Source organism: Lissotriton vulgaris, chromosome 7 (genome assembly GCF_964263255.1).
Source record: "Lissotriton vulgaris chromosome 7, aLisVul1.2, whole genome shotgun sequence".
Classification (NCBI taxonomy): Eukaryota; Metazoa; Chordata; class Amphibia; order Caudata; family Salamandridae; genus Lissotriton; species Lissotriton vulgaris.
In genome coordinates, this window is record NC_141695.1 from 1,720,522,396 (window position 1) to 1,720,541,057 (window position 18,662).

Here is an 18,662-nt window from a genome sequence, read left to right on the forward strand (position 1 = left end):
GATCCTTTTATGTTTGTCTCTACTTCCTGCACCCCCTTACAGCTTTCCCACATTCAGTGCTTACTTGGTTGCTGATATTGTGAGGATGCGGCATCCAACACTGCTGACTTTGGAGCTGAGTATTCAGGTTCAAATCTCAGGGTCCGCTCAACATCTTGTGATTTTGAGCAAGTCACGAAATCTCTTAGTGCTTAAATTTGAACGTGAAATCGTGTGACATAACTGGTGTGTCCTATAGAAAAAACTAAATGTACTGTTTTTTGTGTGGTACGCACGAATCAGCCTAAAAAGAACAGGGGCGTGGCTACACAAAGAGCAGCCCCTTAGTACTTCTTCTGCTATTTCATTTCATACAACTATTTCAAAACTATTTTTGCAATTTTTAGGACACGGATCCTCACCTTTGGCAAGGGCTATTTTACTAGAGAGCTTATTAGCTATTCTTTTGAAAAACCCTAACATGTTCATCCGGCCTTACAAAATATTTAACAATACTTTCTACTACATGCCACACTAAAGGTTACCCAATCACGGACATTTATGATTTGTTTTCACTAAAGACACTTTGGGGGGCCCTTTCAAAAGGTTTGTCAGAAACGGTAGACAATGCACCTCCAAAATGGCCACCAGGTGCTCCTAGCCCCTACGGCATAAAGTAAAGCCCGCCTCTGAAGGGCAAGTTTGTAATCTTAAACGCAAAGTGGGTGGAGCAAGAGAATGGTAAGTGGTAACACCCCCCACACCCAAGACTGTTAGGAATCACTGAAACAAAGGGACCATCTTAAATCTAGCCTTTTTAAAGGAAGACATATAAATCTACTATTTAAAAAAATGCATTTCAATAGCAAGAATATATGAATTATGAAAAAAAACTTGAGATAATTCTAATTTAGAATGTGATCGAAGCTGAAAATCGTATGTTTGTAAAAAATATGAAGGGCATCAAACATTGTCAAAAGTATTTAATTAAATACATTGAACAATAATTTGAGGGGGTTTCTTCATACTTGTTTGCACGAGCAGTAGTATTTTCCTCACTTCAAGATGTCCCTCTTGGTGAAGGACACCGGACAGAGCTTTCTGGCCCAGTCTGCGTACGTCAGTGACGAGAACATTCTTTCCACTTGAGCGTTCTTCCCTTCGGCACAGTTTTCTATAAAGATCTTATGACCCATCTTCGGGCGGGATTTGTTGTGTTCAAACATCCTGCAGGGACCAACCCTCCCATCAGCAGCTCCGATGAAGAAGGACGGGGTGGGTGAGGGAGCGAAATGAAGCCCAGCCAGATAAAGCCGGAGGTTTTAAAAGCTAGAGAAAGCTGGGGGTTTTAAAAGTGAGATAAAGCCAGGGTTTGAAAAACGACAATAGGGAATGCTGCTAACAAGTTAGTTGGTTGACGGAGGGAGCAGGAAGAAAAGATGCAATGAAATACGGGCGCCGAAGTTGAACACTCACCCACATTGTAACATGAGCAGGAAAGAAATAAAAAATAGTCCTCTAAACAACAGATAAAAAACCAAAGCATAATGATAAAGTACTTTGTCCCTGCTCTGTGGGAGGAATCAGAAAGATAAAAAGAAGGGACAAAGAGAAGGATTGACCACTAGAAAGTTAGAATTTTTAAAGGACACAAACAAACAAATGAAAACTAGTGGTTGGGCTGTAAGCCCACAAAGAAGTATACAAAAGTATACAAGAGGTCTTGAATGCTCAACCTCAAAAGGAACTCGTTCTGGTATCAGATGTGATGGTATACACATTGGTTTAACATGTAGGTTTGTACTGATTTATCGACATAATCCATGGAGGAGCCCATCTGTTAAAGGTTCCCACGAACAAGGTTGTTTGGTTCAGTTATGGGCTCCTAGCTCGAAATGTTGGCATGCACTGCCTTCACATGGTGTGTAAAGATATTGTGTCTCACCTCCACATGGGCATATTTTGTCAATTTCAGGTCTGAACCAGGAAGTGATGGTGACGTTCGCTAGGGTCGCCTCTGAGGTCACGTTGAAATGTGAAGCAAATTCTGCGATCGAGAGCCTGAAATGGGAGAAGGAAAACAGCATCATTCTCCAGTTGCAAAACATAAACAAGCCTGTTTTAAGAGGTACACTCTGTCAGTTAAGCGTTGCTTAAAGGGGTTCTAGTGCTTCTTTTTTGGGGTAACTGTTGATCAAGCTTTACTTGGGTTATGAGCATTTAAATGGTGTGGAAATTGCAGGGCTGTCTACACATGTCTTTCTGGAGTAATGCTTCCAGTTTTACTAGCTTCATGTGGAACATTGTGTCTAGTCCTCCAGATCTCATTATGTTTTAGTATTGTATCGTTTTTAGGTCTGGCTGGACAGCTCAGTATTTGCTAGATGTAATATAATTAACCTAAAAAAAGCACTCCGGAGTTACCCAGAGTGGGGCTCCGCCTACATGCTGGTAGCCACCAGTAAATTTTGATTGGGCAGAAGTTTTGTGCTTCCACAGAAAAAAAGTGCTTCCCCTCCACACAGCAATGATTATTTTGTTTATTTATCCAGCTGTCTGAGCATCAGCTGTATGGCTGCCTGAGTCGAACTTTTGAGGTCACACAGATGGCACTGTAATGCTGTTAAAGTGTTTTACATAACTAGATCATTTAGGGTGTCTGTTTTCTCTGACAGCAGCTCAGATGGGAGCGGTCACTGCACCGTCTCACTTCCTTCATTTTTTGTGTTAGAGAGGAGTATGGGTTGCCAGGTGCAACACTAATATACACAGCTTTTTAGGTCTAGCTGACAGTGCAGCTGTCACTGACCTTATGTGATTAACAAAGAAGAGCTTTCGGAGTACAATTGAGGGTGGGGCCTAGGCTCCATCCACCTGTTGGTTTCCCTGAGTACAGGATTTGATTGGAACATCATTGTCTGCTTCCACTAAAAGGACTGCTTGTATTGCACTTTTTGACTGTAGCAAAGCTTATACTTGACACAACAGGACTGAGTTGGTTATAATCGCCAGCCAATGATCATGGCTGTAGGTCTGATTTGTTTATTATGAAATGCCATGATAAAGGAAGTAGATCTGACATAGTTAATGTGGAAAGCATATTCTAAAGTCAATAAGCATTTAAGTGTGGATTGTTATTACTCTGTTATTGCCTATAGAAAGGTATTTTGTTACATAACATCTCACAGATTACTGCAGTTAGGTAAATGTTTTGATGTTGATTACACAATGTCAATTTCTTTATTTTTTCTACTTGTATTCTTTAATGCATCTGTATATGTTGTGGAGGTTTCGTGTGTTTCATTGCAGTGTGTCAGGGGTGAAAGCAAAAATTACTCAGTGGATGGATAAATGGAGTCATGAGTGCACATATGTCTGACAGAATACATGTATGTTGAATTATTGAATGTTTAAACCCACCAGGGACATAAAAGAGACTTTTATTCACAAGTCAGACCTGTTGGGGCATTCTATTTGAGTGGCATCACAAGAAACAGACCACAGGACAGTAGGCAGCAGGACACATCACATTTCCAGCTCCACTGGAAAAATGTGGTTGTGTGGTTGCACATTTTCCTACATATTTAGGAATTTACCATACTTGCCATATTTTCCAAACTTTTCTACATAACTTGCAGATTTCAACAAAAAATAAATGTGTTTCTTGCTCATGCCGAAGAAAATATGCTAAACATGCACCACGCTGGTGCAGTACATTGACAAAAACATTGGAGAGGTTACCTGTTCAGGGTTCATTTATTGATTGCATTTATTTAACTGGTAATAATGACGTGAAACCTTTGCCTGTGAGAGTATTAATGTCTGGATTTGGTACAATTGGAAGGACGATCATCTGTAGCAAGAAAAATTCGCGACATTTATGTGCAATTCAGTGAGATTGGGAATAATGATTACTTCTTTATTACAAACATGTTTTGCTTTAGTATTCATGCAAATTCATGTAAAACCACACATACTGTTCTAAAAATAGCAGTTATATCAAGAGGGAACTTACAGTTCAGAACTTTTTACTTCTCTTTTCAAGGGCTGAGTCTAACAGCTGAGCGCCGAACCACAGCGCTCAGACCAATCACAATGCTGCATTTAACCATTTTTTAATACAAATTGTACTACGAATTGACACAAGTTCAATTTATCAATATATATTTTCACAAATTCATAAATACATTTTAGTTACACATTCATTCTTATTATATAATTTTAAACTCTAACATTTAAATTAAGGTAAGGTAACATGTAGTCTTTCTATAAATGCAATTGCGAATCCTTGGACACATAAAGTGTCTGCCTGTTATGATGCGCTCATTCAATACTAAAACAACAACACATTTAATACAAACATATGCAATTGCAATTTCTATAAGTGTATCACAGCCTGTTTGTGTGTGTCTGTGTGAGTGACTGTGTAGGTGTGTGAGTGGCTATATGTGTGTGTGTGAGCAGCTGTTTGGGTATGTGAGGAGGTGTTTGGCTGTGCGGGTGTGTAAGTAGGTGTGTGAGTGACTGTGGATGTGTGAGTGGTTTTGTGAGTGGGTGTGTGAGCGCCTGTGTGGTTCTGTGAGTGGTTGTGTGAGTGGTTTGTGGGTCTGTAAGTGGGTGTGTGAGAGACTATGGGGTTGTGAGTGGATGTGTGAGTGGTTGTGTGGGTGTTTAAGTGTTTGTGTGAGTGGGTGTGTGAGTGGATAATTGGAGTCTGGCTCCACTGATCCACCCAAATCCACCCAGATCTGGAGGATCCAGGAGGATCCAGAAGGATCCGCGGATACGTACACACAAAAAAAGGTTTGGGACAATTTCTTGCCTATGAGGGGTCCCTCCATCAGTCCCCGGGGTAGGAGTACCTCTACCCTGACCCCTTAAATCACTTCTACATTTAATTCGACCCCTTGGGAACCATTTCCCAATGCACACAAGGGTGGCTGCAACTTTCTTCTAAGGTTTTGGAGAGCCAATCACGGCAATGCTGCTTGCACGTGGTTGGGTCTGAGTCAAAACCGCTTGGAATCCGCGTGTCTAGAGATACATAAATCTTTTTACTCCAAATCTACTGGACAGATTTACACCAAATTACAAAAAGCACACTTTCTGGATCAAGATCTAGCTTTCTGCCAAATTGTGGTGTATTTCCGTTCGGCAGTTTGGAATGTAGTCATGTCTAAAATCCCTAGGGGTGATTGCATGGGGAAAATGTGTTTTGGGACCCTCCTTTTTCTCAGACCCCACTAGACGGATCATCCCAAAACTTTCCAGGCAGTCGCTGAAGTGACTGGCAAACTAGTTATTACATTTTCGTGAAAATTTGTCAAACACCGCCAAAGTTATTAGCAAAACAAAAAATGCATTTTGTAAGACCTGGGGTCACCAGCTCTTAAGGGAGTAGCATGGCACGAGCAGGAAGGCGGCCAGGGGCTTGCGTGTAAAGCAGCTACTTGGAACACACATCCAATGAAACACACAGTGGCGCAATAATGGAGACCACACCAGTAGTTGTATTTGAAAGAATCAAGATCTTTTATATAGGCTTTCAAATAGAGCGTTGCATTATTAATTCATCAGCATTTCAGGTAAGCATTTCATTAAGACATTTCATGAATCACGTTCAGGTTACATTTCCTATGAATGAGTGAACATTTCATTAAAATTAGAACCCGCTTATCTAGCAGTGAAACACTAGCTAACCCCGCCTGTCGTATCAAACTCTCTTACAGGCAAAGGGGTATCTGTATTAACCTGGAGGATCCTACAAGAAGCGACTATAGTAATGCGTTTAAATAACACATCAATCCTCTCATGGACGCTTTTCCTTAAAGGTAATAAAACATATCGGCAAGTACTTATCAGTCCAACAAGGAACTCCAAAGAGCACAGCCTTTAATCATTTGTGACAAGCCTTTCTTCTTGTGAATTCCGGTCGGCTTGCGACCTAGATCAGATCCTCAGAATACTATGGAAGCCCACCTCTGCAAGAAAATTCAGTACAGTGAAGTGAATCTCCCTCTCCTTTCAGGCTTGTAAATATGGTGCACTATGAACATTTCAGGTTTGTAAATATGGTGCACTATGAACATTTCAGGCTTGTAAATATGGTGCACTATGAACATTTCAGCATACAATTATGGGCTCTCTGAACATTACAGGCTTGTAAATACGGTGCACTATAAACATTGCAGGCTTGTAAATATGGTGCACTATGAACATTTCAGGCTCCAACCTCCATACTCTTGAGGCACCTTCGAAGGGGGGCCAACAGGGCCCAGTCTCAGTTAACCCCAGGGGAGGGGCGACCTTGGGCCTCCCTCGGCCTACTGCCCTCCTCCCCAGGGGGTTACCTTGTGTTCTTCGGCCCTCCGGGGCCCTTGCAAAGTATCTGCTTTGGGGGGAAAGGAGCTCCGGCCCTGTGTGACGCGGGGGGCAGTTCTGGAGCCCCAGCGCCGGGGCGAAGCTGGGCCCGCGTTTGAGCGGCAAGCGGAGGGGGGCTCTCAGGCTCAGCGGCCCCCTCCGTAGGGAAGTGCAGCTTTCTTCAGCCGCCGGGCCTTGTCAGCGGGGCCCGTGGTGACGGCCAAGGCAGGAGCCGTGTGGGCCGGGCCGCGGGGCCAATCGCGGCACAGGGAGACAGGGGCGCGGCCAATGACAAGGCCCAACCCCTCGTCACGTGACGGAGGCAGCAATCTGGCTTCAGGCCTAACGAGGCCTGACTGGATTACACGGCGGCCCTCCCCAAGCTCCGGGGGCCACCGAGGGATGTCACAGCGCCTCCGCAGCTGCGGGGGCGATCCGGTGCACTGCGCGACAGAGCCTGAGGGGCAGTCTCGGCTGGGCAGAAGGAGGAGGCCACGGGCACCTCCAGGCCCGGAGCGACAGCGGCAGACAGCGACAGGCCCACGCAGCGCTCGGAGTCAGCAGGTGAGCGCTTAGGGCAGATGCAGCGCCTCGCTGACAGGATGATCCCTGAGGGGGAGAAGTGCCTTAAAATACCAGTGCCTCACAGGAGGGCTTTAGCGCTAGAGTCTCGAGGCCACAGTCAGCTCAGGGCAAGTAGGATGGGAGCAATTTACAGCGCTTGGCCCACAGTTTAGTCAGGGGAATACAGGTCGGCCCAATTGTAGGCAGGGAATGCGCAGGGCAGCACAGTGGATGCGCAGGGCGGCACAGTCCAGTACCTGGTCCCAGAAAGCAGTCTTCTTGGCGCTTGGATGGCTCTGCGCCCTTGGTTGCTTGTTTCTTGAAGTTACTGGGGGGAGGGGGGGTGATGATGAGTTGAAGGCTTGAGGAGTTTTTCCTCAGTCACTGCAGATGGACCCTGGGGTTCCCTACCACTGGGTCAGATCAGGGGGCTAGCTTAGGGCACCTCACCCAGCTTAAGAGGCAGCACCTAAATCCTGTCACTCCCAGTAGCATAGGTTCCTCACTAGGCCCTCCCACCTAGAACTCCTGCGTGGGTTCCCCAGGTCAGTGATGCCCCAACTGACTAGAAAGTTTCCCTCCTTTTCCTTATATAGTGTCAGTTGGCAGTTGGCAGTGGCAGTTGGTGCTTCCCCTATTCTGGAAGGTTCCAGGAGCTTCCCTCGTTCTAGCTATGGGCAGGCTGGCAGGCTGGCAGGCTGGTATGGCAACATTGTTTAAGGGTTCCAGCCAGCTCCTGGCTACTAGAGTGCGCCTAATCAGACCACGCTGCAGTAGCAGGGGTCAGTGGCAGCCATGTTGGGGGAAGAGAGCACCTGCACCCTGGCATTGATTAGCAATGGGAGGGTGCCCAGAGTCCTAAAGCCAACAAAAAGTAGGTGTGAAAAATGAGGCAAGGGCAAAAAATACAGGGAAAGACCACCCTAGGGCTGACAGGTCTAACACATTTCCTACTGAAACTAGGTCCTAACTATAGCTATCTACTGGCGATATATAGATATATAAATAGATACATAGATATAGATATAAAGGTACATTTTGTTTGCATTGCTTTAAAGAATCCTTTCAAGAAAATTAAAGGAATCTCTTCAAGAAAAATAAAGCTCATGTTTTCCTGATTATCCTTTCCTTTGTTTCCCCTTCAAGGACAATCAGAACTGGCCAAGAAGAGGAGCCACATAAACTTGCAACAAATAAATCGAAGGAATTGTTCTATGCGGATTAATGAACTGAAGATATCAGACGCCGGCTTATACATGTCTACCGTAAATTCAAAGGAGGCACAGAGAGTCCAGCTGGTGCTTTTCGAAAGTAAGTGATGAACACCGGGGTCCATATTTATGTGCAGGTGCCATTCTAGGAGACGTTGTGGGTTCTGCACACCTTGGATGTCGGCGTTGACTGCACTAGCTCTTCTCTGGATCCACCAAGGTATTGTCGTTGATCATCTTCCAAGTAGACAAAAATAACCATAATTTCATAGACTGATTGGACTTATTGGTGGGCCAAACAATTATGGAGGGCTTAACCAGCTTTAACATGTATTGCCCAAACATCACATATATATATTTACCTAAACAAATGTAGATTTAATTAGCATGCATGTAAACAGACAGACACACTCACACTGTTGTTATACGGTTCCCACTAGAAAATGTAGGACTGCATATTAGGACAACAGGACTTCAGAATGCACGGACTGAGTCTATCTACATCATCAGAAACTGTTGGCCCAATTCCTGGCTAGCTCACAGTGCCTCACCCACATCCCTAACCCTTCACGGGTGAAAGATGATTTTGGCAATCTCAAACATAACACTATATATACAAATATGTTTTCAATACATTTATTTAAACACTCGTATTCTTGCATAGAAAGAATGTGCTGTGATTATTAGGCAGATAAAACAAAGCAAAACAACCAGCATTATGAACATGGCGAACATAACTACCAGTCCAACCACGGCAACATGATTTATATATAACTATATTCCTAGCTAACCCTACCCCTACTCTGAGAGCATATTGGGTGTACCTTCTGCCTGATCTCTTAGGATAGCCTGAGACCCTATTCTTGAGTGGCCTGGTCTGGAGGGCTTCACCACACTGTTGACTGTCTTTGTTGTACTTATGAAACACGATGGACCCAGAGTTAAGTCAGTATTACCTGACAGACATAAAATAGCCCACATCGATAGACTTTGTTGCATGCATGATTGTGTGTCACACAGTGCACTCTCTAGCCATGCATTCTCAATTTTGCACCCATAAGGCCATCAAATATGTTCCTATTACTTTTACATACCACTTAGATACACCAAGCATAGTGACTGTTAGTGGATGTGTGTGATAAACAAATGTTGAATGTTCCAACCGACTCTGGTCCTCTGAATACCGGTCAGAAACGAGTCGGAACGACTAAACAGTTTCCGACTATTGTAATCAGTCGGTCGGAAATGTTTCCATGGTGGTCAGAAACAAGGCTTCAATTTCTGACACGGTTTCGGATGAACCGAATGCTGTTGAATGACCATTTATGTGCATTGTTCATTGAAGGCCACTTAGGTAGCTGGATACCTTGTACATAGAATGCCACTTAGGTACTTAGATCTCTAAGCGACCTCTGACCCTGTCACCAGGCAGGTCGCTCCCCCCTACCACCATGCAGCCCCCTGTGTGACCCTTTCTGCCGCCTGCCTCCTGGCTCGTGCAGTGTTGCCTGTCTCCTCCGTTTTGCCGCTTGCCGCTCTGCCTCCTTGACTGCCTTCTGCTTGCCTACTTGACTATTGCTGTCCCTTCTTGCTGCACCCCTGTGCTCTCACCCTTCCTGTCATCCCCCCCACTCCCTCCGTGACCCTCGCCGCTTCTCCCGCCGTCTTTTTCCCGCCGTTTTTTTTCTCACGCCACTGAGCCCATGCGACCCGCCCCCCCTTCTCTCCCATTGGCCGCCCCGCTCCCACCTCCCAGCTGCTCCTTCCTCCCTCTGTCCCTCATATGAAGGCCGCAAAGCGGGCGCGCCGCTGAGGCAAGCCCGTCTGCGCCTGGACCACCCCCAGCGCCAGAACCCCTGGCCCCCGACGTAGCCAGGCGACCCACCTCAGATATGACGCTGCCGCCCTCCACGCTCTCAACACCGGCCGATCACCTGCCTGCTACCGTGCCACTCTGAAACGCTCCCACGGACCCTTCACCTGCCAAGCCTGCAAATTCACCTGCCTCCGGACCTGCACCGCACCCGCCAGATCAAGCACCTACAACTACCACCTCAAGTGCATCCTGATTAACACCCGTTCCGTCCACAAACACGCCGTCGAACTCTGGGACCTCCTCGACACAACATCACCGTACGTCGCCTTTCTCACGGAAACCTGGATGAACACCTCCTCAGCCCCCGACATCGCCATAGCCATCCCGGACGGCTACAAGATCACCCGGAGGGACCGCATCAACCAAACCGGAGGAAGCATCGCCATCGTCTACAGGAACACCATCAGCATCACGACCAACTCTGACGACACCCGCCGCCGCCAAACACCTTCACTTCCAGATACACACCGACCCCAAGACCACCCTCAGACGGACTCTCATATACAGACCCCCTGGACCACGCACACAATTCAGCGAAGCCATCGCAGACTTCATCAGCCCACACGCCCTCGCCTCCGCTGACTACATCCTCTTAGGGGACCTGAACTTCCACCTCGAAAACAACAATGACAACAACACCACCACCCTGCTGGACAACCTAGCCAACCTCGGACTCAAGCAACTGGTGAACACCCCCACCCACTACGCCGGCCACACGCTCGACCCAGTCTTCTCCTCCAGCAACCACGTCTCCTTCAGCTACTCCACCGGACTTCACTGGACCGATCACAGCTGCGTCCACTTCAACTTCAGTAAAACCACGACTCACCACCACCCGCAACATGTTACCCGAAGACGCTGGAGCAAGATCACCACCGACCAGCTCACCATGTCCCTGAGCCAAAACCAATCTACCAACACCACGGACACCAACTGCGCAGCCCGCAGCCTCACACAGTGGATCACCGACTGAGCCAATGCCCTTGCACCACTGAAGACCCCGCCAAGCAAACCCGGCAGCAAGAAAGCCTCATGGTTCACCGACGACCTCAAAGACTCAAAGAAAGCCTGCCGCACTCTTGAGAAAGCCTGGCGCCACGAACAGTCGACAGGAAACATGACAGCCCTCAAGAACACAACCCGCAAACACCACCAGCTGATCCGCACCACCAAAAGAACATCATTCAGAGAACGACTGGACAACAACACCCACAACAGCAAGGAACTCATCAGCATCGTCAAATAGCTCTCCAAATCCAGCGCCAGCAACAACGACATCACGCCATCGCAAGACCTCTGCGACTCACTTGCCACGTTCTTCCACCGCAAGATCACCGATGTACACGACAGCTTCGGTGCCCAGACCACGCACCCAACCACCAAACCAACCCTCCACCATCCTCCGCGCCTGGACCCCCGTCAACACCGAAGACACCACCCACGTGATGAACACCATCCACTCCGGCTCCCCAGCCGACCCCGGCCCACACCACATCTTCAACAAGGCCGACTTCATCATCGCACCCCATCTCCGGAACATCATTAACAACTCCTTTGCGTCCGCCACCTTTCAGGAGAGCTGGAAACACGCAGAGATCAGCGCCCTCCTGAAGAAACCCACCGCCGACCCCACGGACCTCAAGAACTTCCGCCCCATCTCGCTCCTCCCCTTCCCTGCAAAAGTCATCGAGAAGACCGTCAACATACAGCTGACCACTTTCCTCGAAACAAACGGCTCCCTCGACTCGTCGCAGTCCGGTTTCCGAGCGAACCACAGCACCAAAACCGCCCTCATCGCAGCAATTGATGACATCAGGACCATGCTTGACAACGGGGAAACTGCCACCCTCATCCTCCTCGACCTATCGGCCGCATTCGATACAGTCTGCCACCGCACCCTAACGACCCGCCTCCACCAGGCCGGGATCCAAGAAGAGGCCCTGGACTGGATCACCTCCTTCCTCTCTGACAGAACTCAAAGAGTCCGTCTCCCGTCCTTCCGCGCCACGGCCACCGTGATCATCTGTGGCGTACCCCAAGGCTCCTCGCTCAGCCCTACCCTCTTCAATGTCTACATGAGCCCCCTCGTGACCATCGCACGCAAACACGGCCTCAACATCATCTCCTACGCAGACGACACCCAGCTGATCCTCTCCCTCACCAACGACCCCGCCACCGCCAAAGCAAGCCTCCAGGAAGGAATGAAGGACGTCGAGGAATGGATGAAGCTCAGCCGTCTGAAACTGAACTCAGACAAGACGGAGGTCCTCATCCTCCGTCCATCCCCCTCCGCCTGGGACGACTCCTGGTGGCCCCCGGCTCTGGGCCCTGCCCCCAAGCCCACAGACCACGCATGCAACCTGGGAGTCATCCTTGACTCCTCCCTCACGATGACCAAGCAAGTCAACGCCGTTACTTCTTCCTGCTTAAACACCCTTTGCATGCTCCGTAAGATCTTCCGCTGGATCCCCACCATAACCAGGAAGGCTGTCACCCAGGCCCTGGTTACCAGCTGACTGGACTACGGGAACGCCCTCTACGCTGGAACCACAGTCAAACTACAGAAAAGACTTTAGCGCATACAGAACGCATCGGCACGACTCATCCTGGACATCCCCCGACACAGCCACATCTCTTCCCACCTGAGAGACCTGCACTGGCTCCCTGTAAACAAGAGGATCACGTTCAGGCTCCTCACCCACGCACACAAAGCTCTCCATGACATGGGCCCCGAATACCTCAACAACCGCCTCAAGTTCTACACACCTACCGCCAGCTCCGCTCCGCCAGCCTCGCCCTCGCCACCGTCCCACGGATCTGCAGAACCACCACCGGAGGAAGATCCTTCTCCTACCTGGCTGCCAAGACGTGGAACTCCCTCCCGACCCACCTACGTCTGACCCAGGACCATCTCTCCTTCAGGAAGCAACTCAAGATCTGGCTATTCGAGCAGTAGCAGCATCCCCCTCCCCCCCCCCCCAGTGACTTGAGACCCTCACAGGTGAGTAGCACGCTCTATAAATGTTCTTGATTGATTGATACACCGTAAATTGAAGGCAGGCTTCAAACACAGATCTGTTGTATGTGTGTGGGACATACAGTGCATAACACTATATTAGTGCAATTGTGTACAACCTGGATGCACCAAACACACTTTTACTTAGTGGATGAATTGCTTAAGTATTCATCATGGAGCATGTTTTGCTAACCAGGTCTGGAGAGAGGATTACTATGTTAAGAAAAGACTTTGTGAATCTGTCCCTAGGTGTACCACATAGCTATTGTTCAATAAATGTGGTCCACAGCGACAAACCATGTTTCAGATATGGCAAATTTGTGTTTGAGTGTTTTATAAAAAAAGAAAAACCATAAATAAAAAAGTAATACCCCTCCATGGGTGCATATAATGTATATAATGTATCTGTAAGGAGATATTGCCATTTCAAACAATGTCCCTATAACCCCTATTAACATATCTGTAATGCCCCTGCATGTACTCATTAATAATGTGAATAATGCATCTGTTTATACGTAAATCCTGGTTCTATTAAGCTTCAGTAAGCATAATCTTTAGTTTTCATAATTTCCAGCTGGCTGAACTTTGTTTGATTAGAGGAGAGGTGTCAAACGCATTAAAATTCAAAGAGAGAGTGATGGTCATGAAATATGGTACCATGCTGGAACTGACTGTGATCTGTATATTTTGGTAATGTCTATTGTTTGGTGGGATTTGCAAATGTCCTCCAAAAAGAAGACAAGAAATGTAGGGATATCTTGACAGTTGATCTAGAAATGATCTAAATCTCCTGGAATCTTGTATAGATCTCCATGCTGTGAGTGCAGATCATGTCAACCTCCTCAGAGACTTACAGTGAGAAAACATGTGATCTAGTTGACAGTGTTAGGATTAGAATTTGATATCATATGAGCGGTCATGAGAAGGTACCAGAAAGTTAATTTGCACAGCTATATGCATTTCACCTGTCTTAAAATGCATTTGTTTTATTTAGTTATTTTATTTATGTTTGTGTATAACTTTTTATATCTTGCTGCTTTTGTGCTGTGGCACTACTAGAAAATGAAGATGTGTGTGTATATATATATATATATATATATATATATATATATATATATATATAGGCCCGTTTGTGAAGCAAGCGGGCTTGGAGGAGTATGTGAAGCGGAGGTCGGCTCTGCTTGGACTGACACGCCCCTCGGTCTGGAGCTCCGCATCAAACCGACAAAACTATGGAATACTGTGCATGTTCTGCGCAAATGCGGCGCCCCCCGACCTGGATGGTTAAAAGGTATCGGGGAGAATGAGCAGTTGGACTGCTTACGGGTGTGCAGCAGGGTGAATTTCGCCAGAGAGACTTGCCCACCAATAAGGAGAAAGGAGAGCCAGAAGCATTATTGTATGCGAGCAGCGGGTCATGGTACCGGGTTGCTCATCCTGGACCGCCGATCCCCTACGTGCGGGCTGGACTTGACACATACCGAGGGTAATTGGCAGAAGGAGACAAACAATAACAAAGAGGAACTTTCCCCTGTCTCCTTTCTATGGTGGTGATGACCGGCCAATAAGAACCCTCGGCAGGACTATTTAATAAAGCCCCGCGAAAAGCACAACCTTTGAACCCTCAGCAACTCACCGGCATTGATAAAGGCACCCGCCGAAACGCGTCTGCCAGGGACTGATGGGAGCAACTACGCGTGATGTCATTGTGTGACCTGGCGTCAATAAATCTGTGTTGCACACCCAAGCATGTGTCAGACCCGTTTGTGAAGCAAGCGGGCTTGGAGGAGTATGTGAAGCGGAGGTCGGCTCTGCTTGGACTGACACGCCCCTCGGTCTGGAGCTCCGCATCAAACCGACAAAACTGTGGAATACTGTGCATGTTCTGCGCAAATGCGGCGCCCCCCGACCTGGATGGTTAAAAGGTATCGGGGAGAGGGAGCAGTTGGACTGCTTACGGGTGTGCAGCAGGGTGAATTTCGCCAGAGAGACTTGCCCGCCAATAAGGAGAAAGGAGAGCCAGAAGCATTATTGTATGCGAGCAGCGGGTCATGGTACCGGGTTGCTCATCCTGGACCGCCGATCCCCTACGTGCGGGCTGGACTTGACACATACCGAGGGTAATTAGCAGAAGGAGACAAACAATAACAAAGAGGAACTTTCCCCTGTCCCCTTTCTATGGTGGTGATGACCGGCCAATAAGAACCCTCGGCAGGACTATTTAATAAAGCCCCGCGAAAAGCACAACCTTTGAACCCTCAGCAACTCACCGGCATTGATAAAGGCACCCGCTGAAACACGTCTGCCAGGGACTGATGGGAGCAACTACGCGTGATGTCATTGTGTGACCTGGCTTCAATAAATCTGTGTTGCACACCCAAGCATGTGTCAGACCCATTTGTGAAGCAAGCGGGCTTGGAGGAATATATATATATATATATATATATATATATATATATATATATATATATATATATATATATATATATATATTACCAAACTTCTCCAACCAGGGAAAACAACGGGTCGCACAGCCAACCTGGATTCAAACAGTGATCCTTTTTATTTCAGTTATTTCAAAAGGGCAACAGGCAGGAAATGCTTTTGAGTTTGAAAAAAATGTGTTTAAATGTTTGTGGGTGTGGAATACCCAGTGATCGTGAGCAAGGTGGAGTGACACCGAAACGCGTAGATCTCTGCGCCTGTTGCCCTTTTGAAATAACTGAAATAAAAAGGATCACTGTTTGAATCCAGGTTGGCTGTGCGACCCGTTGTTTTCCCTGGTTGGAGAAGTTTGGTAATAAATAGCGGCTTGGTTCTGCCGCAGGACACCGCACATACGTGAGCGCTGCGCAAACTCCCGCGAAGGAAACACTGTGGAGGTTATATATATATATATATATATATATATGGATAAATACCAGGTAACTGTTTATTAAGGTCTTCTAATACCAATCAATGATTGACAAGAGATAGTAACCTCTTGGCATTTTGTTTCTTTGATTTATTTAGGTCTTCAGAATTCCAAGTAAGCTTTATATGAACATCATTCACGTTACCAATTACTAAATGTGCATGAACATTTGTAACCTTTCTATTGGTTGGAAATCCTTAATTCACTGGAGTGACATCACCCCGCTGAAATATCAAACTTGAATACGCTGTTTTTGAATTAACAGTCAGTCAGCACACCTCATAAATATATGCACTTGTCATGTAGCTCTGCCCTAAAGATTCTCAAGCCCCATTGCACATTTCGTTATGCACTATCATCTTGACCCTACATAGAAGCCAGATGCCTCCCACAGATATAAAAGGATTCAAACTCAGTGCAAACCTTCACCCCCAAAACTCACTCATGAGTTTATCCACCTTGGTGGCCCATCGGCTTTAGTGGTATTTTATGCTACCGGCTCCTGAGAATATGATAGCGATTGTGAACCTGGATGTCCTCTGCACTTTCTCCTTCTTTAATGAAGTGCCTGTTTGCTGCCAGAGGAGGGATCTACTAGCAGATGAGGGATGTGATACAGGGAGTCGAGGAATCTACACAAATGATCTTTAAAATCAGGTGCATCATTTACAAAGACATCACAACCAGCTAGCAAGCTCACCATCTCTGGTGGCTCTTGGCACACCTGCAGACAAGCTCACCATCTCTGGTGGCTCTTGGCGCACCTGCAGACAAGCTCACCATCTCTGGTGGCTCTTGGCATACCTGCAGACAAGCTCGCCATCTTCGGTGGCTCTTGGCACATCTGCAGACAAGCTCACCATCTCTGGTGGCTCTTGGCACACCTGCAGATAAGCTCACCATCTTCGGTGGCTCTTGGCACATCCGCAGACCAGCTTACCATCTCCGGTGGCTCTCGGCACACCCGCAGACAAGCTCACCATCTCTGGTGGCTCTTGGCACACCTGCAGACAAGCTCACCATCTTCGGTGGCTCTTGGCACATCCGCAGACAAGCTCACCATCTCCGGTGGCTCTCGGCACACCCGCAGACAAGTTCACCATCTCTGGTGGCTCTTGGCACACCTGCAGACAAGCTCACCATCTTCAGTGGCTCTTGGCACATCCGCAGACAAGCTCACCATCTCTGGTGGCTCTTGGCACACCTGCAGATAAGCTCACCATCTTCGGTGGCTCTTGGCACATCCGCAGACAAGCTCACCATCTCCGGTGGCTCTCGGCACACCCGCAGACAAGCTCACCATCTCAGCCAAGACACTATCAGACTGCAGACGAGGAAGTGTAAGAAAGAAAAAACAAGACCTTTTCCATCTATGCACCCAGGGTCAGGAATAACATCCCTGTATCCTTCCGGACCATGCCAACGCTGCTCAAATTTAGGCAAGAGTTGAGGATACACCTCTTTAGCGCAGCGAAAATCCACAAACCAGATACCTCTCCCATCACCTGTTGGCTTTATGCTTGTCTTTAACCGTGTACTGTGCTTTCCTGCCTTTTGGCTAAGTTCCTACTATGGGAATAACACATGCGTGCTTAGAAGCATACACACAAGCATACAGTTTTTTCCTAAGTGGGCTGTACAGTCAGATCAGGGATGTTATCAGGAGAGTAGAGGATCATACTTACATGACACAGCTCTGCTGCTTACAGAGGGGGGATATTCTGGCCTTACTGAAGTTATGTGATGAGGGGTAGTAGAGGGACCCCTTCACGTGTCATGAGTATGATTGGAAAGGTGGGATCTGCCTACAGGGGTGTAATTTACTTCCAGAGAATAGGTGTGCTGCAGTGTAGCAGACAAATTCAGTCACATGACAGTAATCTGCCTACAGCGGTGGGATATGCCGGCCAGTCCCATAATAATAATGCATGCCTTTTTCCTTCACATCCCACCTTGCCCCTCCAGTGACCAGTCCTGACTCTGAAGCCCTCCTTGTCTCCGACAACCTTGAGTTGTTGCTGAAGGCAAATCCAGCCACCATTTCCCAGGACGTCAGCATCACATGCAAGAACCCCAGAGACAAGGTAAAAGGGACATGGAAGATCAGCCAAGGCCAGAACCTGGCCCAGAAGCTGCATGTAAAGGACCTACAGCTCGAAGACAACGGCGACTGGAGGTGCAAGATCAGCACTGTAAAAGCCTCCCTCGAGTTGCCGTACAAGGTCACAGTGGCAGGTAAGAAAGCACCTACCGCCTTCAGCGACCACATCTTGCCACAGTGGTAGGCACGTGGACTGTCGTTCAATCAGAATCAGGGACTTCTGAACTGTCATTGACCACTTTCTGCATGCCAGCCCCAAATAGTTTGCTTCTACCAATTGATTTTTGCAACATGGCTCAACCTATTCTTGGAATATTGGCTGGTTGTGTACCTCACGCTCTTGCTTCATTGTGGTCCTAGTTCTTCCGTTTTGTAAGTGGTTGTCTTCTGTGATTTTATAAACTTGTCAGTCTAAGCCAAATGTTCACATGTTTTGGTTTTGCATGTGTCACCTTATTCCATGGGGGTCTGATCTCACCTTTCCGATTGTAAAAGTTAAGGCACTCATTGCCAAGTCCTTGTGATTGATCTAAAGGAGCAATGCCCCTGGCAGAACTAAGAAGCAATTGCTGTTCTCTGGATGGGGGCTTAGTTTGGTTTAATGATGTCCTTTAAAGATGCTGTGTGTGGGGTGTGGCATT

General features: G+C 47.4%; 1 protein-coding gene across 2 annotated transcripts in view; it reads left to right on the plus strand.

The window, feature by feature from the left end:
• Positions 1-18,662, plus strand: part of CD4 (CD4 molecule) — a 105,782-nt gene that overhangs the window by 60,329 nt on the left and 26,791 nt on the right. For both annotated transcript variants that reach the window (XM_086932917.1, XM_086932918.1), the window contains 3 exons: positions 1,955-2,107; positions 8,050-8,214; positions 17,886-18,155. In XM_086932917.1, the coding sequence (XP_086789043.1) occupies positions 1,955-2,107; positions 8,050-8,214; positions 17,886-18,155 (588 nt within the window). The remainder of the gene's footprint in view (positions 1-1,954; positions 2,108-8,049; positions 8,215-17,885; positions 18,156-18,662) is intronic.